At 46.2% G+C, this 22295-nt stretch overlaps 1 protein-coding gene across 2 annotated transcripts in view; it reads left to right on the top strand.

The window, feature by feature from the left end:
- Window positions 1-22295, top strand: part of CLPB (ClpB family mitochondrial disaggregase) — a 143381-nt gene that overhangs the window by 95711 nt on the left and 25375 nt on the right. For both annotated transcript variants that reach the window (XM_059410105.1, XM_059410106.1), the window contains 2 exons: window positions 8833-8930; window positions 20751-20865. In XM_059410105.1, the coding sequence (XP_059266088.1) occupies window positions 8833-8930; window positions 20751-20865 (213 nt within the window). The remainder of the gene's footprint in view (window positions 1-8832; window positions 8931-20750; window positions 20866-22295) is intronic.

Raw genomic sequence — 22295 nt, 5'->3', positions numbered from 1 at the left:
TCCTATTTTGATCACACTTCTCAAACCATCTCTACTTTGCCTCTCTTCTAAAACCCGTGACTTCCCATTTATTTCCATTACTTTTCATATCATTTGTTTCAGCTCTTAATGTCAGCCTTCCACCAGGTGTATCTGGCTCTTCTCACCATAATCTGATGCCTACAGGTTTGATGAACAGACCTTCCTGTGATATTTTTTGTCAAGGATAAACATACTAAACAGGACCAGCCCTATTTGCTGCCACTCAGAACTTCCTTCCAGGTCATCTATGATCATTCCCCTTGGGTCTGGTTAGTCCACCAGTCACTACTAACCTTCCATACTGTACTGGCACCCAGCCCACAATTCTCCATCATGTCTTCAGGTTATCCTGAGATACCCCATCAAATGTCTGATGAAGTCCACATTTGCCCTGACTACATCTATTGAGCACAGATAATCCCGATGAAGAAAGGAACTGAGGTTAGTCTGGCATGACTTGGGTTTCTGTGACCCCATCCTCATTGCCTGGTAACCATCACCATTTCCTTTTCTAGGTAGTCACAGGGCATCCTTTTAGTGATACATCTGATTTTGGAGATGAGGCGTGTGTGTATAAAAAGTATGTGATCGGGGCGCCTGGGTGGCTCAGTGGGTTAGGCTGCTGCCTTCTGCTCAGGTCATGATCTCAGGGTCCTGGGATCGAGTCCCGCATCGGGCTCTCTGCTTGGCAGGGATCCTGCTTCCTCCTCTCTCTCTGCCTGCCACTGTGCCTGCTTGTGATCTCTCTCCGTCAAATAAATAAATAAAATCTTTAAAAAAAAAAAAAAGTATGTGATCAGTTAGGTATTTTAGGGATTCAAAGGAGGACTCTGGGTGGTTAGCAAAGGGGAGTTGGCCACCACTGAAGAGAATAGTGACACCTCTGTGTGTTCTAGTCCTCCTGGTCACTTGGAATTGAAAGTCTGGGGGTGGAACCCAGGACTGTGGGCAGGTGGAAAGAACCCTAGACTGGAAGGCTCCAACCTTCCTTTTTCCAGACGTCTCCAGTGTTTTTTTCCTTAGTGCTGACTCAGTGTAACACCTCTGCTCTTCCCCAGCTGGTGCTGTGCTTTCCTGTCTCTCCAACTACATAGTATGTAGCTCTCTTGTAATGTGGGGAGGGGAGTTGTCATCCTCATCCCCTTGTCTGCCCTCACCACACTGCATTGTCACTGTTTCCGTTCCTGTCTCCCATCAGTCTGGGTTCTGTCCAAAGGCAAGAACCGGTCTGACCCTACTGTGTACCCAGCACTTGGCCTAGTGTCAGTTTTCAGTGGGTTTTAATAGAATGGCTGGGTCCAGTCATGAGGCAGTAGCTCTCTATTCCATGAACTTTAGATATCCCCCTCTCTGCAGGCAAGGGGTCTCAATTGACTGTGTCTGTTGGAGAGTTAGGAGTTACAGATAATCTTTTAGGATGTCAGTTAATGTGGGTCACTATTCACCTGGTCCCCAGTTGGAGAAGCCCCAAATGAAAGGAAAAGGAAACGGCATCTCGTACCCTACAAAGCTGTCAATCTCAAAGCTACCTCTAGAAATCTCCTGTATCCTGGTTTTGGAGCATCTCAGCACACTGGAAAGGAAAAAGAGAGATGATTTTTTTTCCCCTGTTTTTGAGTCGTCAGGTCTTTGGAAGATAGCACTATGTGGTGGAAAAGCAGACCTGGCTTCTTTAAAAAACAACAAAAAAACTGATTATGTAAAATTGTGTACAAAAGAAAGAATAGTGTAATAAATCTGTGCTTTAAATTCCAGCTCTACTGTTTGTCTGCTGAGTGACCATGGGCAAATTATTTCAGCTCACTGAGCCTGTTTTCTCTGAGTCTTTGTATGATGAATAATTCAGACACTATGTACAAAGGCCTTATACCCAACAAATGTTAGCTTACCTCTTTTCATCTTGCTCTTCTGCCAGACTCCATTAAATCGCCTGGAAAATGGGGAAAATAATACCTCTTCTGCTTTCTTCAGATTGTTAAGAATGAAATACATGGAAGGATTCAGCACAGGGTATGGCATGTAGTGAGTGCTGGTAAAGCTTGTTGGTCACAAGGGAGGCAGATCTAGAGGTGCACAGGTATGTGTGTGTATATATCTTGAGAGTGCTTACTGGTGTGATTTATGGAAATAGCTCGGGACAAGATGTCAGGGAATTGGGGCTCTTCCTGGTTCCACTCATTCTGACAGCATTCTGGACAGATCTCTTCTCTCTCTGACCTGAGGAGCTAAAGGCATACTAACTGTGAGGACTAAATGGGGATGGGCCCCCAGGAAAGGGAGGGTGTTGGAAAGACAACAGGATCCCATGGACAGACAAGAGAGCACTGAGAGCTGGAGGGTGGTAGAGGCTACCCATAGGGAGGGACCTTGAAGAAGGGGTAGTCAGGGAAATAAGGAGCAGGGTTCCAGGTGTGAAGAGTGGTTCAAACAACAGGGTGGAGACAGGGAAGACTTGTGGTTTTTCTGACATGGTCATTCTGTCTTTCTAGGAATGCTTCCTTGGTGGGGAACTCACATCCAGAAAGAGCAGATCCTTCCACACTGACATCTCTGATTATAGGGGAATTTTCCCTTATATTCAACAAAAAAACCTCTAATTGGGGGTAAACAAACTGTTGAAATAGTGAAAATCAAGATGAAGATGGTAAAGGAGCTAGCAGTAAAAATGGAAGGAAGAGTGAATATAAACATTATTACAAAGAACATTGTACCGTCTTTTTCCCCCCAATCATTTTCAAGCTTTTTGTTTTACTTGGTCCAAACAAAACCCCTAGAGGTAGGCAAGGGAGCAGTTGTTACCACCAGAGAAGTGAAGAAAGTGTCCTGGATCACACAGCAGGGAAGTGGTAGCCCCCACCCATGCAAGCTCCGCCAACCCTCCTCCCACCCCCCCCCCACCACCACCACCCTGCTTCTTGCTTTTTTAGAGAGCTGGGAGCCAGCTACATGCAGGGGATGGGGTTAGTCAGGGAAACTCATGGGTGGTAGACCTGGATCACTAGAAGGTCAAAATGGCTGATAGAACCACAGGGGTCGGTGTCAGTGGGGAGTATATGAGCATGTCAATGTTATTAATAATACAGCTTAACACATTTGTACACTGTGTGTTTTTTTAAAGCCTTCTTATACTAACATTATCTTCGTTGATATTCACAGAAGCAGGCAGAGGGCCAGAACAAGTAGTGACAGGGGTAGAGGGAGTAACAAGCCCCCTCCCCCACCCTAATTTCATCCCTTTCCCAAGGAAGGGCAGGTGAGCCAGTCTGTCCTACCTCTTCCTGCCCACTTCCCCCCACAGGGCCTAGAGGGTGTTGGGCCTGACCTGACCTAATTTTCCAGAGAGATTTCTTGGGACCAGGAAAGAGACTAGGAGCTTTGGCCTACAGGAGTCAGTAACAGTCATACACTTGCTGTCAGAGGGCTCTTCTGAGGCCGGAAGAGCAGCCATGTTTTGTGTGATCTCAGAAGATAGTCCCTGGAAAGAAATCCATTCATTTGGTTAATCTTAGTGAAACTTGTTCTGTGCCAGGCCCTGTGCTGCGTAGCAAGGATACAGCAGTGGATCAGACATGATCCCTGACTTCAAAGAGCTCTCAGTGACATACTGTTTCCATGCAGAATGATCAGTAAGGTAGAAGCAGAAGGGCCCGTGGGAACACAAATGGTGATACCAAACCTGGGATGGGAGGGAAACCAGGAAGGTTTCTTGGAGAAGCCTGAACCAGGTCTTTAAATATGACCAAGTGTTTGCTGGAAGACTAAGGTGGGAGTGGGTTTGGAGGGAGAAGTTGGGGCTCATATGAAACTGAGTTCTGTCCTCGGTTTAGTGGGGGACCCCTTAGAACCATGAGCTCGGGGCTAGGCTCTGGGCGTAGTCAGGCAAGCCAGGGTGAGCCCACCTGTTTCTGATATAGTGGAGGGGAATCTTTTCTTAGGGACTTGGAAGAGCTCACCATTAAGGTGTTTTTCTACTCAGAAAATCTATGATTGTGTCAAACCAAAGACAGCCACTATGCCAGAAAAGAGCAGGGGGTTCCCTGGGTCCCAGTTGGCCAGACTTCTGTCCTACCAACACCATTTCTACTGCTTTACATGATAAGACCCAAGCCAGCACTAGTACCAGCCAGGACCAGCCCATACCACCCCCCACATATACACCTTACTTTGCTGACCCAAGCCCTATTGACAGATCCCCCAGAATCTGAAGGAATTCAAGACAAATGGTTAAGAGGATGGAGTTAATAAAATTTGAAAAATTGAGGCCTGTCACTCCACTAAACTTTTTTCAATACCACTGACAGAAACATATTTCCCCAATGAGTGACCTTCCACAGCTGTAGCGGGCAGGCACAGCCGCAGCAGTGCTGCCAGGAAGTCATTCTGCTATTTATCAAATATTATAAGCTGGGACACACTAATCTGGCGCAGGGAGAGGAGAGGAGGGGTCCTGCTCTATACTGCCTGGGGTGCTCCAGGTGTTGGCCCCAGCCCCAGACAGCCAGTGGGAGGTGACGGATGGCCTGCGATTAGCACTCCCCACCTCCATTCGGCCCTCTCACTTACTCCCAGAGGCCTGACCCTCTAGACCAGCTGCTTGGCCCGGAGGGGCCCTGGGTAGGAGACAAGGGGAGGTCAGGCCAGGGCACGGGCCATCCTGATGCCCCCGGAGAGGGCAGACGGGTGACACCCAGTATGGTTATTTATTGGAGTATAATGGTTTGTGGCCGTTGGTCGTGGAGGTGAAATCGATCAGTTGTAAAAGTCAGGTTCTATCAATTATTACAGCAATTAGTCAAGTCAGAGCAAGGGTGTGGGGGGCTGGGGGACTAATATTAGATGGACATTTTCCATGGTGCCCCCACTTCAGCCTTCCTAAAGTGGGAGCAGAAGTGCTGCCCTGAGGCTCCAGAACCTTGGAGAAACTGGCTGGCTTCCCCCTTCAGAGTGGCTGGGTGGGGATTGACTGAGAGCCTCCTGAGCTAGAGATTGGCCCAGTACTGTTTTAAAAGCCATCCCTGTGCTCGCTGGCCCAGGTGCAGAGATGTCCTACCTGTCCCCATCCTATCATTTATGAGAAGTGACATGACTCCTACTAGAAATTACTCAGTGGCCAGTGTTTATGGCACACATTTTTCATTCTGTAAGCAAATATAGATCACTGACAACACTTGTTTGACGCAGCTAATCTCATCCTCTGTTCTTTCTCCCACTGTCTTCCTCTCCCACTTTTCCTTCCTTGCCTCCCTCTCCTTCTCTTTCATTTCTCTTCTCCCCTTCGCTCCTCTTGTCTTTCCCTTCTATAGGTCTCTCCTTATAGATTCCTCTTTTCTCCAGCCCATATCTAGTGACTGAGTTCCCCTCAAGGCTACCTAAAATGGAGGCCTTTCCCCTGCTGAATTGTAGCTCCCTTTTGGCCCTAGCCATGACCTAGGAACTTGGGGGGAGGGGAGGATGCCATCTGCCAGTGGCCCTCAGCCTTGTGGACCCCTCAGTGTTGAGCACCAGGGGGATGCTGGGTTGGGCTGTTAAGGCCAGACTAGGTGAACAAGCACCTTAGTACTCCATTCCTTTCCGCCGCCCCTCCCCCCACCCAGTACTGTCTATCTTTCCTTAAGCGCACACTGACATTCAGCCTGAGTTATGGTTGTTCAGTCATCTCTCATCCCCATTAGCTTCTGGAAAGCTGGGATTGTGCCTTCATGCACACTGTAGGTAGCGTCTAATCGTAAAGACAGGAAGAGGAGTCTGCACAAGAGATAGCCACAGGGGTGTGAGGAAAATCTAAAAACAAAACAAAGAGAAAAAAAAAGAAGAAAAAAAAAAAAAAAAAAAAAAAAAAAAAAAAAAAAAAAAAAAAAAAAAAAAGTTTTATAGAAATCAAAGGAAAATGGCCAAGATATCACTTGCTTCAAAGTGGTCAGGAAATAACAAAAGAGAAGACTATTCCTTGGCTTTGCCAGTCTCCCATCATCCTGCATCCAGAGCCCTTCAAATACAAAGCCCCCAGTCACCACCAGTAGAACTGAAAGAAGGAGGCTCCAATGGAGCCCCTAAGGACTTGGCTACTAATTAGGAAGAGCACAGACACCCTCCTTACAGGGAGGTACCACTTGGTCCTGTAAGTGGTGAAAAGCCGGGGAAGGTTATTTCAGCAGGGCTGTGTCAGAGCCGCCCCATGGGAGTGTGGAGAATTGGAATTGAGAACACCTGGCAATGAGTTGGACTCCTGGTCCAAGCAGATAATTAGCTTTGTGACCTTGGCCTAGTTGGTTCAATTTTCTGGGCCCCAGTTCTCATGTCTGTGGCATGGGGATTTTAATTTCTTCTCTCAGCTCTGGTTGCCAGGGTTAAGTGATACGGTGTACATGAAGTGCAGAGTTCAGTGTCCAGCACATAGTTTGTGCTCAGCAAATACCCATAGCCCCCGTGACCACCACTCCTACTAGGTTTATAGCCAAGAGAGACTCAAAGACTTGTACGCATACATTCAGAGCAGCATTGTTCACAATAGCATAAGGGAGAAACAACCCAAATGTCCATCAACTGATGCATGGTTAAGCAAAATGTGGCCTATCCACAGAATGGAGCTTTACACATCCATGAAAAGGAATGCTGCATTCCTGCTTTCATGTTGCAGCATGAATGACAGCTACTACAACATCAGTGAACCTTGAGAACATGCTGACTGAAAGAAGCCAGACGGAAAAGGCCATATATTGTATGTTTCCTTTTATATGAAATGTCAAGTATAGACAGATCTATAGAAACAGAAAGTAGACTAACGGTTGTTGGGTTTAGGGGGAATAGAGGTATCTGATAATGGTTATGGGGTTTCTTGTCAAGATTATGAAGATGATCTAGAATCAGTGGTATCTATGTATAATCAGTTGTATATATCTAGAGTGGTTGTACAACCCTGTAAGTATATTTAAAACCAGTGAATTTTATACTTTAAAAGGTTGAATTTTGGGGCGCCTGGGTGGCTCAGTGGGTTAAGCCGCTGCCTTCGGCTCAGGTCATGATCTCAGAGTCCTGGGATCGAGTCCCGCATCGGGCTCTCTGCTGAGCAGAGAGCCTGCTTCCCTCTCTCTCTCTCTCTGCCTGCCTCTCCATCTACTTGTGATTTCTCTCTGTCAAATAAATAAATAAAATCTTTAAAAAAAAAAAAAAAAAAAAAGGTTGAATTTTATGGTGTGTGAATTATATCTCAATAAAAAAGAACATAAATATTTCAAATTGCTGTTAGAAAATAGGATTATGTATAAAAGTATTAATTTTTCTCATTGATAAGTGTCCTTGGCCTGGATCGTACTTCTTGCTCTCTGCCCCACCCCCTCTTCCTCCCACACCTGTTCCTCTGTAGTCCAGGCAGACAGCCACATGTAAATGCTTAATAAATGCTTATAATTGTTGAAAATTTATAGACCTTTAAGAAGTTGAGAGCTTCAGTAGGAGTAGTTTTATATCCTGGAACAGATGTTTCCACAGCGTAGGACTGAGAAATGCTGGGTTTTGTAGTCCATCAGCAAACCATAGCTAGATACCTACCTTGAGCCAGGCCGTATGCTGATGTGCATTTGCCTGCATGTACAGTGCTCCCAACCAGCTCACTATATCCTTATGACAGGGGTGGAGTCTTAACCCTTCTTTACTTCTAGATAGTACTTCCTTAGCAAGAAAGAAGATCAAGGAAATGTTCTATTTAATACATAGTTCTTGAGCATCTGCTCTTTTCAAGGCACAGCTTTCTGTGGTTTGAGAGAAGTGCTTTGGGGGCCAGGCCAGATCTGATTCTTCTGTGTCTCAAGCCCCACACATTCAAGGTTTGCCAAACTGAATGGTATGGACACTTTTTGAAGAGGAGAGTGAGGTGTTCAGACCTGGCCTTGGGAAGGAGATTCTAGCAATGTGGAGGTCAGGGGAGCCCTTCCTCCATATCTTCCAAGACATTGCACCAAGTAGTCCCAGTTTAAACAGGCTTGTCAGTTGCCCATTTAAAAGAGAAAGAAGGTAGATAGATGGCCTGGGCAAGCCCCTTCTTTTTATCATACTTCAAGTTCTTTGTCCTCAAATCACAGCAACTAATGATTGGAAGAAACGCCTGCCTACACACACACATTCACCAACAGTTAGGCACTGACAAGGGCATCAAACCTGAAGGCTGCCATAACCAGCTTCCTAGTGATGCCTCCTCCCAGAAGACTCTACTAACTCTGGTAGACAGGAAATACCAAGGTAAAAGGGCATTAAAGGAGAGAGAGAGAGAGAGAGGAGCAGAGAGCAGGGAAAAGGGGGGCTGTTTTACTTCTTTTTATATTCTTTGCTTTAGAAAGGAACCCCTTTTATATGATTTTATTAATGAATATTCATCTATATGCAAATGACCTTAATCATACGGGTATTTTAATGACTGATGCGTTGGTGGTAGGATATATTAATCTATGTGTTTGGTATATTAGCATGTTCAGCTGTGTGTATTTGGGAGGGTAACTGTGTGTATATTTGTGTACAACCTATATGTGTACATATAACACATCTTTGTATACATGGTAGTATGGGTAATGTTTTTGCACATGAGTGCGTATATGTTTATGAACCCTGATACCCTGACCTCGGTGTTAGAACTAAGGACTGTCCTCTCAGAGTACCTTGACATGTTTTTCTCACCATTCTACAATCTCTTAGGGTTTGTTGCTCCCTACTTCGAAGGAAATTCCTTCTCTGAAGTCAGGGCCCAGGTTACCTCTGAGAGAAGGCTGAGGCCTCACTATGATCACCAATAGAGCCTTTGACTACTTCTCTTCCTGCCAGGAGCCAACCCTCTGCAGAGGAATGAAATGGGACACACACCCTTGGATTATGCCCGAGAAGGAGAGGTGATGAAGCTTCTGAGGACTTCCGAGGTGAAGGTAAGTCTCAAAAAAAGGAGAAGGCCTCTGGGCACTCCCTACTGCATTTAATCTTTCACTCATTAAATTATGTCTGGCTCCATACCAAGCCACTTCTCCTTAGGGATTATTGTCTGTTTAAATACAAGTCCAGCCCCCAGTTTCATCAAGAATAAGTAGCTGCCCCTGTCATGACCAGGCAGAGGCCTGAGCCACTTCTGACTTCTGAGGACTAAGCTTCAGATTCAGTTTTTGGGGTAATGGGCCTTCTAGCTCCTTTTCATAGGGCCAGGGATAGTTAGACAAAATCTTTAGCCCAAGTACTATTACCTCACCTCACATATTCTATAACCTCAGCAGGCAATCCTTTCCCATCATCACTCCTTCCAGAACCATTCTCTGACCCTTCCCCTCCACACATACTTCAAAGAGCCTGGGACAGTCTGAGCCAAAAAAATTGCTATCATAATTTGCTCTTCTCAACCAAACTTTTGAACTCCCTAAATGCCGGTTGCCTTCTGCTCTTCCAGCCACCAAGCTATCTCTCAGAAACTACTGGGCAGAATCCAAGAACTAGAATCACAAATCTCGGAGCTGTCAGGGACCTCAGAAATCATTAAGTCCAGTGGTGGGAAATCTTACCGAAGCCTAAGCAAATAAGTCAGAGGAAAATAAAGCTGTTCTGGTTGAAGGAGAGGTGGATCAGAGCCACACCTACCTGGCCTAGCCCTTCTCTCCTGGGCAGCCTCTATGGACGTTCTTCTGTGAGGCACATGTTTTAAATACCTGAAGCCTAAATCAATGGACTCATTTTACTTTTGGGGAAACAGGGGCCTGGGGATGTGACATAGCTTGCCTTTGGTCCCAGAGTGCATTGGTGTCAAAACAGAAACTAATAGACTTGAATGCAAGGTCGTGTAGTAGGTTCAGTGGTAGAACTAGAACTGAAAGCCTTAGTTTCTTTGTTTGTTTTTTCTTTTTATGGTGAAAAATTTTAGATTTAGCAGCTGGACTCAGTTTAGATGATCCCAGTTTTGTTGGCAACATCCAAAGCATCATACTCAGGAGCCAGTTGAACATACGCCTTTTTTTCTCTGTTGGGCCTGATCAGGGTGTTGACCCTGGCCACATCATGTCTTAGAGCTTCTTCACAGCCTATTTGACCTGGTGGTTGGTGGCCTTGCAATCCACAGTGAACACAAGTGTGCTGTTGTCTTCTGTTTTCTTCATGGCTGACTCGATAGTCAGAGGGATCTTGATGATGGCACAGTGGTCAAGTTTGTTTCTCCTGGGGGTGCTCTTTGGAGGATATTTGGACTGCCTTCAGAGACCCATTGTCTTGGGCGGTGGGAATGTAGGTGACATGCAGATCTTCTTTTCTTTGTGACTGTGGATGCCTTTCAGCACTGCTTTCTTGGACTTGAAAGCTTCAGCTTTGGCTTTGGTTTTGTCTTTGGGAGGGACAGGGGCTTCCTTCTTCACTTTCAGTGCCATCTTTATGAAAGAGCAGAAGACTTGATTTCTGACTCTCAGTTATGTGTTCTTTCCATCATTGTGGAGTCTCTTGGCATAGTGGCTGAAGTGCCTTGAGATGATTTAGTGTGACAAGTCCCACCTGGTAGCAAATATTCTCTGTGTCTTGAGTAAGAGCACTTAGGTCACCGGACCGAGACAGACGGTTGTGATCCCAACTCTGCCACTCACTGACTTGGTGACGTGGGACTAGCATTTCCCTTCACCGAAGCTCAGTTTACCTCTGTGAAATGAAGACATTGCACAAAATGGTTTCTAAGGTTCCATTCAGTATATAATTATCTGTGTATTCATCAGAATAAACCAGATTATGTTGTAACAACCCAGAATTTTAGTGGTGTAGAATAATGAAAATTTATTTTTGGCTTCATGCAGCCTGTCCATGATGGGTCAGTGGTGGGACCTGTGTTTGTCAGAGGCCCTCAGAGACCAGACTGGCATTACAGCCACAATCTGGGATGTTGCATGTCGCTGGCCAGAGGGAAAGGAATGCTCTGGAGGGTCTTGCATCTATAGTTAAATACTTAGTCTAGAAATCAACCCTCTACTTCCACTCACAATCACAAGAGGCCAAGAAGAGTAACCCTCCCATGTTCCCAGAAGGGGGAGAACTGGAAATATTTGGCAACCAGCATGAGACATACAGTTTGTCTCCCTGGAATCCTGAGTAACTGTCTTGCAGTAGTTCCCTCCAGAGAAGGGGTTGGAGGGTAGGAAGGGAGATGGGTTTTCACAGCACATCCTGAGGAGTGCTTGGGACCAGCAAGAGTGAAAGTTCCTAGAGAGCAAGCACTTCTTCCTCTCTGTTCAAATTTTCCATCCCAAGGAGCAGCCCTAGAGGCCAGGTCAGTTTCCTCAGGTGTCTTAAGGAAATCCCTGAAAATGTTTCAGATAACCTTAGGGACTGCAGTCCTGTCATCCCTCTCAGGCTCTTTCCATCATCATGGGTTGTCCCTGGACTTGGCCAAGAGAGTCTGTGGTGTGTTCAGTGGTATGACACAGAGCAGGCCTCTTAGTGCCGGCATAGGTGGAGGGGTTAGGGCTGCTAAGGGACCCTTAACTAAATTTGGCTGCCTTAGAAGTGGCTTAATGTTTGTCATGTTAGTACAAGGCTAGTGCCTTAGTGAATAATAGTGAATAATAGGTACTGTGCCAGGTGCTCTCCTGTATTTTTTCTAATCCTATAACAATCCTTGAAGCAGCTCTTACTGCCTCCATTTTACAGATGGGAAAACTGAAGTTGAGAGAAAGAAAGCAGATGACTTACAGGAAGCTATTGGATATGAATGAGAGGATTTCCTTCTATGACATTATATTTGCCTGTTCTGGACCTTATCTATCTATATATAAATGACCTCTTTTTTTAACCTGATTAATATATACAGCCTACTGTATATACAGGAGTCTCAAATGGCAACCATATTTTATTTTGCTAAACCAAGAATTTATAAAAAATGTGACCCCTTAGGGTTTGGGAATGTAGATTCTCCAGGCATAGGCGGCTCAACTCCCTATTATATTATGTGCCGGCCTATCAGACATTTGTATTTCCTACTTGACCCTGAAAGTGAATTATGATCCTAGTTCCATGGGGGAAGAGGGTTTCCACTTAATTTTCTTTCTTCCTTCCTTCCTTCCTTCCTTCTTCCTTCCTTCCTTCCTTCCTTTCTTTCTTTTTAGTTACTTTTTTTTTTTTTAGTAATCTCTGCACTCAGTGTGGGGGCTTGAACTCATGACTCTGAGATCAAGAGTTGCACATTCTTCCAACTGATCCAGCCAGGTGCTCAACTTAATACTATTTCTTGGGGTGCCTGGATGGTTCAGTGGGTTAAGCCTCTGCCTTTGGCTCAGGTCCCAGGGACCTGGGATCAAGCCCTGCATTGGGCTCTCTGCTCAGTGGGGAGCCTGCTTCCCCCTCTCTTTCTGGCTGCCTCTCTGCGTATTTGTGACCTCTCTCTTGTCAAATAAATAAATAAATAAAATCTTTTTAAAATATATTATTTCTTGATAATTTTCCCATTTTCAAGTTATCCATAAGCCTAACTTTTAATTTCATTCTGCCTTTTAAAATGTGTCACTTATCTAAGAATCTCTGTCACCTTAAGGGGCCTGAATGATTTTCTCCTTACTGTCAGGTTGCTCAGTTTCTCAGCATTCTCTGTGCAGAACCTTCCTTGGGCCTCCTAAGAAGATTCAGAGGTAGATGAAGCCTAGCCCCTGACCTCTGAGCTGGCCGTCTAGAAAAGGAGTATGGGGGAGAGGCAGGCTCTCTTATCTCTGATACCCACAGACTGACTTGTACATTAGAAGGGGCCTGCAGAGAGTTTGTGATCCAAGAAAGCATGGATCACATCCAGGCAGAATGAGCAGGGCAGGCTTCATAGAGAAGGTAGCTTGTGATCTCAGTTTGAAGGATTTTACTACATGGAGAGTTTAATACTTAGAGCTTAGACCATTTTCATGTTTTAACTAAGAGATGAAAGAGAGAGGTAGAAATATATCTCTGTGCACATGATGGCAGATAAAACAAAAATATGGGGAGTTATTCCATGATGAATATTCAGCTGAGGGGGACGTGCTGGTACCAGCCTGCATCTCCACTCCCAGATCCTCATTCCACCGAGACTCACGAGGAATTTATTGCTCATTTTAATCACACCCAGAGAATGAATTGGCAGGAATATTAGGCAGATAGGCCTATCATATATATTTTATTTGCATATCCCAGTGACAGAATCACAAGCACATTTCCTATATCTGCATTTTTTTCATTTGCTTCAGGGGTAGCTGGGGATGCAGCGCTCCCCTGGGCCTGCATTCTGGGCTATAAGGCTGGGTGCTCCCATCAGAGCTGTGGAAAGCCCTCTAGGAGAGAAGGGGTGAGGTACACAGGAGGGTAAGGGGGTTCTCTTACTCCTGTCTTAGGGAGAAGTGATGCCCCTTCCCCATTTTGCCCAGCCTGCTCCCTGCCACGTCTCAGTTGCCAACAGGTGCGCACCTAGCCCTGTGCTTGGCGCTACGGGGGTGGCAATACCATCTGACCTTCACTGTAGGCTTACTGTGGGCCAGGCACAGACTTAGGTGCTTTATGGAGACAAGCTTTTGCTCTCTCTTTTGTTTTTAACTTTTTGAAAACTTTTTGTTGAAATGTACTCTTATAAGGTGTACATATCACAAGTATAGAGCTCACTGAATTTTCACAAATTAAATACATTTGATCAAGAAATAGACCATTCGGGGCACCTGGGTGGCTCAGTGGGTTGAGCCTCTGCCTTCGGCCCAGATCATGATCCCGGGGTCCTGGGATCGAGCCCTGAGTCGGGCTCTCTGCTCAGCGGGGAGCCTGCTTCCCTTCCTCTCTCTCTACCTGCCTCTCTGCCTACTTGTGATCTCTGTCTGTCAAATAAATAAATAAATAAATATAAAAGAAATAGACCATTCACTCAGAAACCCACCTTATACTTCTTCCAGTCACTACCCATCCCCCAAGGAGAAGCATTATCTTGATATATTTTATTTTTACATAATTTCACAAATAGTGCAGTGAATTCTGTAAACCCTTCACCCATATTACCTGTTAACATTTATCACATTTGTTTTATGACGTATATAAATATTATAGAGATATGCATAATTTTTTCTGAACTATTTAAAAGTAAGTTATATACATGATGCTCCTCTACCCCTAAATATTTGTGTTTCCTAAAAAAACAAGGACATTTTCTAACCTTGGTACAGTCATCAGAAGCAGAACATTAATATAGATATTAACTAATTTGTAGATGTTATTCACATTTCACCAGTTGTCCCAATGATTACCTTTACAAGAAAAGAGAATTCTGGGTTCCAAGTTGGATTTAGTTTCATGTCTCTTTAGTAGTCTCCTTTAATCTAGAATGGTTCCTCAGTTTTTTCTTGTCTTTCATGACCTTGACATTTAATGAGTACAAGCAGGTTATTTTGTAAAGTGTCCCTCAATTTGGATTTGTCTAATGTTTCCTTATGATCAAATTCAGGTTATGCATTTCTGGTGTTTATTTTTAGTAAAATCATTAGGTAGCCTCATGCTAAAAGTAGGAATAAGAGATTTGTGTTTTAACTCTGATCTCCCTAAACAGACCCTAAACTCCCTGAGGCAGGGAACAGGTCTTTTCTTACCTGCAAGGTGGCAAGTACAAAGTTCTGAAGCCAGACTGCAAGGGTTAGTATTCTGTCTCTGTTACTTGCTACTAGAGGAACTGTGTTTTAATTTATCTCATCTCTGTACAGAGGAGATACTCTGAACTTCTTAGGGCCATGAGGATTAGAACAGCTGCTCCCCATCAGGTGAGACTTCACAGTGGATGCTAAAACTAGTGAGTGGGAGTTTGAGGAGTAACGGGATTATTTACATAGGCTCAGCTCTTCATCCCTCAGGATACTTATTAATTACAAAGTGGGGGAAACCTGGCACAGACCACCTTAACCAAGTGTTCAAAGTTAATGTCACCAGTTGTAGGATTATAAACATCCCATGCCACTGAGAACACAACTCATTTTCTTACTTGAGCCAGTCTTTGCCCCCTTTTAGCCTTCTCTCACCAGTCTTTGGATCAGCCTGGCTATTTGCATAGTGACATGATCTGATTTGCGTATTAAAACATCACTCTGGTAGCAAGGAGGATGGGGCTGCAAGAGAGGAGAGGAGAATGGAATCTGGGGTGCCGACATAACAGTCACCAAGTGTGATAGAACTGACACCTGCCCTGTTCCTGACTTCCTCTCCAGGGATGTGTGCTTTATGAGCTAGTTCAGGAGATTTTCAAGTCCCTTGGGTGCCACTCTCATCCACAGGCTTCTTTATTGGACCTCCTGGGCTGCTCTTACCATCATCCCCCCCACTCAGGGTTTCTTCCCATCATCCCCTGATCCCAGTCTCATCTATTGCCCCTTGTCCCTTTGGTGATCTCCCTACCCAGTCCTCTCTGTCATTCTAGCTTCAGCGCATGACAGAAGCCTGGTGATGTGAGTTGAGGTTAGAGTCAGGAGGATGTGGCATATCTGAGTGTATCTGAGAGCAGCCAGTAGGCTCTGTGGCCCTGACCTTCCATGAGAGGCAAATTGTAGCTTGGCCTTTCTTCTCTTCCCTCCTCTATTCCTACTACATTCCTACCCAGGGTCTCATTCTGCCTACTCACCACTCCCACCACTGCCTCAGCTGCCCTTTTGGTGAACACACTGCCAGGTTCATTGTCAGACCTGTTCCCTGAGGAATACTCAATAATAGGATTGCCTGACATACCCCTTCCCTCTCTAACCCTCCCCAAAGAACCACTCATCCCAGCCACCCACCTCTGAGAGAGCCTAGCTAGGCTTCACCCCAGCCTCCCAGCCCTTTCCTGTAAATGCACTCACAGCCAGGAGGGGTGCCATATTAAATCAAGAATGATGGAAACCAGTGGCCACGATTATCCAGCCAAGATGCAGCATGGGGAGCTGGTTGCTGCCGGCTCCAGGTGAGGGCTTCTGAAGCTAATTGCATGTGGCTTTTATTAAGATGATCACTCCCCCACTCCTGTTCTCCTGGGTGGCTTCTTCCTAGTGCTTCTCAGCCCAGTACCCTCTGCTTCTACAGGTTGGGTCACCTGCCCTATCTTTTTCTCCTTGGAATCCTGTCAAAATAGGGCCTTGCTTAGTCTCTGTAGGCTTCCTCAAAAAGCCTCAAAAAGCCAGGAACAGTAGTAGCCTACATTTATGGAACCCTTACCAAGTGCCTTCTCCCATCTTTCTCTCCTCCCCCACATAGAATATATATACACCAAGTATTTTTCTTTCCTTGGTTCTTCCACTAGCTGGTTTTTCACAAACTAATTTTTCACAAGCCTGGGCTCCTAGCTAATGCCTTAAGAAGCAGTTCATTCAACACATTTTTTAATAAAGATTCTTATTTATTTATTTGATGGACAGAGACCACAAGTAGGCAGAGGGGCAGGCAGAGAGAAAGGGGGAAGCAGGCTCCCTGCTGAGCAGAGAGCTGGATGTGGGGCTCGATCCCAGGACCCTGAGATCATGACCTGAGCTGAAGGCAGAGGCTTAACCCACTGAGCCACCCAAGTGCCCCTCAACACATTTTTTTAAAATACAGACTCTGTGCTGAGCACTAGGAAAAGACCATAAAGCAGGAAACTTTAACCTGGTTTGATTCCAGCATCCTATTCATTTTTAATCAAAAAGTCTGATCCATTTTCAGAAGTTTTTCTTAATAGATATTTAGGGTTCCAGGTTGGAAAGAATCAGGATGTGCCTAGATTTAGGCCACAGGTTGGGTCTTTCCCAGGACCATCTAGAAACCTCCTAAGAAACAAGCTAGGGATGCCTGAGTAGTTTGTTGGGCTTCCGACTCTTGATTTCAGTTCAGGTCAGGATCTCGAGGCCTCAGGATGGGGCTGGTTCATGCTCCATGCTCCGCAGGGAGTCTGCTTCCCCTCTCCCTCCGCCCCTCTCCCTGCACATGGCTCCCCACCCCCACCTAGAATAAGAAAATAAATCTTTAAATTAAAAAAAAAAGAAAGAAAGAAAGAAGAGGGCACCTGGGTGACTCAGTCAGTTAAGTGTCTGCCTTGAGCTCAGGTAATGATCCCAGGGTCTTGGGATCAAGTCTGGAATCGGGCTCCCTGCTCAACAAGAGAGTCTGCTTTTCCCTCCACCCTTGCCCCCTGCTCATGACACTTCTCTCTCTCTCTCAAATAAATAAATAAAATCTTAAAAAAGAAAAGAAGGAAAAAGAAAGAACAGAAGAAACCAGGCAGTTCACAGTATAACCTTTCCCCCATATTCACCCCCATAGAAGTCAAGGACCATTTCTCCTTGGCCAAGAAAATAACAAGAATATTAAAACCACCTAAAATCATGACACTGAAGAGTTATAGAAGATAAAAATGTTTCCCTGGAGAAGACTTACGGAGACTACAATATCTATACCCAAACCAACAGAGTGGCAAGAAGTCGTGTTTGCCTGTGACAAAGGAAAAAGATATATTCTAAGAGGCCCTACAGATGAATGCATGGAAAGCACCCAGAGGCAGAATTCTCTACCACAGTAAGGAAAACTGACAGGCAGAGATGAGCTGCTTTGTGCAGTTGAGGTATCCCCAGAACCCAGTTTGTATGGAGATGGTACCCTCAAACTTAGGCTTCTTGAGGAAGGAGCCATTTCTGGGGCAATGGGGGCATCTAAGTGGACTAGGCTTCTAGATTCTACTTGAGCCAGAGCAGTTCTTCATTTCTGGAGCCCACACAGCATAAGATAGTTAAAAGGATTCCAGTGCCCCTACCTCATCCCCTAGAAAAGCACTGGGCTAGGTAGTTACCAACATGCAGTGAAGGAAAAGAGAAGTAACATTTACCAGAAGCCTGCCCAGGGTCAGTTACTGTGCTCTGCACTTGTGTCCCTCCACCAACACTCCTGCCTGTACATTTGCTCTATGCCAGAGTCTCTGCAACGTTCTTTGTGTAGATTATCTCACCTGATCCTCACCAGTATTCCACCAGGACCCTGCAAGGTGGTGTGAGTTACTGTCTCCGTTTTAGACATGAGGAAGCAAAAATTCCGGGAGGCTGGTTAACTTCCCCAAGGTCAGCTTGCCGGTGAGTGAAGAGGTGAGGTTTGAATTCCGATCTCTCCGGAGCAAAGCCGCCTATTTCTCCCATACAGCGTGTCCCGCTGTGAGCCAAAAGAGGAGCCAAGCTTCCGATAGGGACAGCTGTGAGGACTGAAGGAGACACTGTACGTGAAGTGCAGCGCCTGGCTCAGCAAGGTGTTCCACAACCGGGACTTAACCTCATTCAGTTGGCAGCGCACACTGATGCCTTCTGGGAGCCAAGCCCTGTGCTATGTGACAGAGCCATGGAGCTGAGTAAGACGTGGCCGTTGTCACCGAGGATCTCATGGCTGATTAGGGAGAGACAAACAGGCAGTTAAACATGTACTCTGGAGGTGCCAGGCATGAAGCCTTACGCCAAGCTATTTAAACAATGCAGTATTCAAGTTGAGATCACCAGGCCACTCAGAGGTTGGTGGGAACAGAGGAGACTTCTTTGGTGAGGGAGCAGTATGAGCAAAGGCACAGAGGCAGGAAGACTCTGAGACTGTCACTGAGGGCAGATAAGGAAGCAGACCCAGTAAGCCCTCAGCAGCCAGCTCCCATTTCTTCAAGCTGCCTCCAAGCCGGCCAGGCCGCTAGCCAGTGCGGGACCAGGCGGTGTGTGTGTGCATCTCTCCATCAGAGCCTCCCAGCCCAGTGGACCCAAGTGCTGAGAGGGGCTGGGTGGGCAGGGAGGAGGAGGAGGCAGATATATGGCGGAGTCTTCAGAGCCAGGTGATGTATGTGGTGCCTGAGGGAGCTGCGCAGTGACACTCCGGATTCCAACCGGCAAGCGTCGCTCCACTGGGATTGGCTCCGAATTATTGCTCCATATGAAACCCAGGACTGATGGGAGCTTTCAGTTACAGACTGATAGCAACAGCCAAAATTGGATTGTTTGCTATTTATTTTTTTTAACTTCTGTCAAGGTCACTACCGTAACAGGAAAACACTGCCCAAGCAGCAGGTATTTTTCATCCACTCTGCCTGCAAGAGCAATCTGCAGCCACAACTTTTGTGACAGGGCCTTACCTTGGCAGCTCTCTTTCTAGAAAGCTGTCAGTGTTACGGGGTCTTAGGGGAAAGGAGCCTCTTCAAGATCCAGATCTTTCTGTCCCACTCCAAGGCCTGCTTCCTTCCCCCATCTGCCTGGTTCCATGAGCACTTTCTGATCTGACCTGCATACTCACGCACCCTGTCTGGAGACAGTCCCGCATCTCCGGCCTAACCCAGTAGTCCAACTTCTTCAAGCCTCCAGTCACCCAGAAGCCTCCCCACAGTGTTCTAGGCTGTGTGTATCTTTCCCTTCTCTGGACTCCTTTGTCACCCAGGTTAGCTGTTAATTCTCTCCTCTTCTTACCTGTAACCAAATTTATTTTGCAGACACTCACCAGCTGCCTTTTACTGTGCCAGGACTTGAGCAGTGAGTAAAAGACAGTGCCTGCCCTCAGGCAACTCATAATCAACTTAGAGGACAGATGCACAAACATGGAACAAATTTGGTTTTTGTTTTTAAGCAAGCTCCACACTAACATGGAGTCCAGTGTGGGGCTTGAACTCAGGACTCTGAGATTAGACCTGAGCTGAAGTCAAGACGCAAACATTTAACCGACTGAGCCGCTTAGGCGCCCCAACAAATTTGTTTTCAATAGTGGGAGGTTTTTATTTGTTTGTTTGTTTGTTTTTTAGTGATAGGTACAAGCTAGAAATAGGCATGCATACTTTGGAGGAAAATGGCTGATCCTGCCTAAGAAGTATTTGTGTAGGAGCCCTGCCTCACCTCCCTGTCCAACTTAGAGCTCCCTGAGGGCAGACCTAGCTCTCCTCTCTTTTCTTACAGTGTGATCACACCCAGGCCTCCTTCCTTCTGCCTTTTCTAAAGTGGACCAACAAGCCAAGGGCAAGACACACACCAGACACTCAGCAGCAGCTAGAGCCCCCTAGGTCCCAGTCCTCCTCCTCCTCCCCAACCTACCATTTCCATCATGGCATAAACAGGGCCAGACACATGGCAATTGCCAACTAATTGTGTTTAATTGAAATGCAATATCATTGAAGTGGAGGGTGTTCATAGCTCTGGTTTAAAAGGCAAAAAGATTTTGGGGGCACCTGGCTGGCTTAGTCGGCAGAGTGTGTGACTCTTGATCACGGGGTCATGAGTTCAAGCCCCACATTGGGCATAGAATTTAATGTTTAAAGAAAGAGAGAGAGAGTAAAAACCAAAAAGATTTTCAAGAGGGTAAGTGAAAGGAAAGAACCTCCGTTAAGCATTTACACTGCATGCCGGCTCATTGTGCATATCATCATATTTAATCACTAGTTTACAAATGAGAAAACTGAGGGGCAGTAACTTGCTCCAAATAATTAGCACATCTTGTAAGTGATAAAGCTGGGATTCAAACCCAGGCCTTTTGTCAGACTCCAGAGTCAAGGGTTAATCTACTTGCAGTACTTTATTTTATTAGCAGGGTGAGCCAGGACTCTTGAGCCATGTCCACCTGAGGTGAGGACTCGGACAAGGGGACAGTGGGAAGGACTGGGGCAGCCTCCAGTGGCCAGGAGCCTGAGTGTGCATCCAGACCCCTGGAGCCCCAGACCTGTGTTCTTTGCCCCTGGGTTATAGCGTAGAATGAAATGATCCTGCCAGGCCCGGCACCCCTGAGTCTGCTTCCCTTTCTCCCCACAGTATCAGGAGAAGCAACGGAAGCGTGAGGCTGAGGAGCGGCGCCGCTTTCCCCTGGAGCAGCGGCTGAAGGAGCACATCATTGGCCAGGAGAGTGCCATCGCCACAGTGGGTGCTGGTGAGTAGCAGGGGGGCCAGCCAGCACCACAAAAGGGTGGGTGGCTTGTGGTCTGCAGTGAGGTGTATACTGTCACCATACCGTGTGGAGGGGGCTGTTACAACTTAACATTCATTGTACTTCCTGTGTGCCAGGCATTGGATTAAGCTTGGCACATACATTTTCATTTAATCCTTACAGCAACTGCATGGTACCATTAAACCACCCCCCCCCCGCTTTTTTTAAAGTTATTTATTTATTTACTTATTTATTTGGAAGAGAGAGCACGAGTTGGGGGCAGAGGGAGAGGGAGAAGCAGACTCCCCACTGAGCAGGGAGCCCAACATGGGGCTTGAGCCCAAGACTCTGAGATCATGACCTGAGCCAAGGGCAGACCAGCTGATCCACCCAGGTGCCCCAAATCCCCACATTGCAGAGGAGGAGGCTGAGATATAGAGCACTTATAATAATTGCTCAAGGCTGCTTTCTTGTGCTCTAACTCTGATCTTCATCTGGTCCACTGTCCCCAACACCCACTTTTCAGGTGGGCAGACTGAGACCCAGAGAACAGGAGCTTATCCATCACTTGTAATGTTGCAACTCAGCCAGAACTAGAACTTCTGTCTTTTGTCTCCCAGCCTGGAATTCTGTCTCTCTTCAGTATAGTTTGTCAGCAGCTGACTTGATTTTAGGAAAAACACCCTGAACAAGTCTTTTTTTTTTTTAAGATTTTATTTATTTATTTGACAGACAGAGATCAGAAGTAGGCAGAGAGAGAGAGAGAGATGCAGAGAGAGAGAGAGGAGGAAGCAGGCTTTCCGCGGAGCGGACAGCCCGATGCGGGACTCGGTCCCAGGACCCGGGGATCATGACCTGAGCCGAAGGCAGAGGCTTTAACCCACTGAGCCACCCAGGCGCCCCCACCCTGAACAAGTCTTAAGTGTCTTCTTCTCAACCCTAGAAGCTCTTATGCTCCACACTAGGAGCCAGATTGCTCTCTGGTATAACCCCTACTCTAATTGTCTTCCTGCCCATGCAGACCCCATTAGAAAGAATATAAAACTAGGGTGCTGCTCAAGGTGGTGGCCTCACCTCTAGTCTGTGACTCAGGTGCATGACTTTCTGAAGGTGACCTCCCATGAGGCAAGGGCAGAGTAACCTGTGTCCAGCTTAAACAAGATATCCCCAAGGCATTGTTTCTCAAATAATGGTCTCAGCAACATCAGTATCCTTTGGGACCTCATTGGAATTACAGATCTCAGGTCTCCTCCAAACCTGTGGAATCAGAAACTGTGGGGTAGGGCCCAGTAGTCTGTGTTATAACAGGCCCTGCAGGTAATTGTGATGCTCAGCTTAAGTTTAAAAACCTCTGCCCTACAGTGTCTTGGTACCATTTGTGTTGCTTACCCCTTCTCTCCCAAGTTATTTGGTCCCACCAGATGCGGTCCGGT

This window comes from Mustela nigripes, chromosome 1, assembly GCF_022355385.1.
Source record: "Mustela nigripes isolate SB6536 chromosome 1, MUSNIG.SB6536, whole genome shotgun sequence".
Lineage (NCBI taxonomy): Eukaryota > Metazoa > Chordata > Mammalia > Carnivora > Mustelidae > Mustela > Mustela nigripes.
The sequence above is the reverse complement of the archived record's forward strand: the minus strand, read 5'-3'. Positions and strand labels throughout refer to the sequence as shown.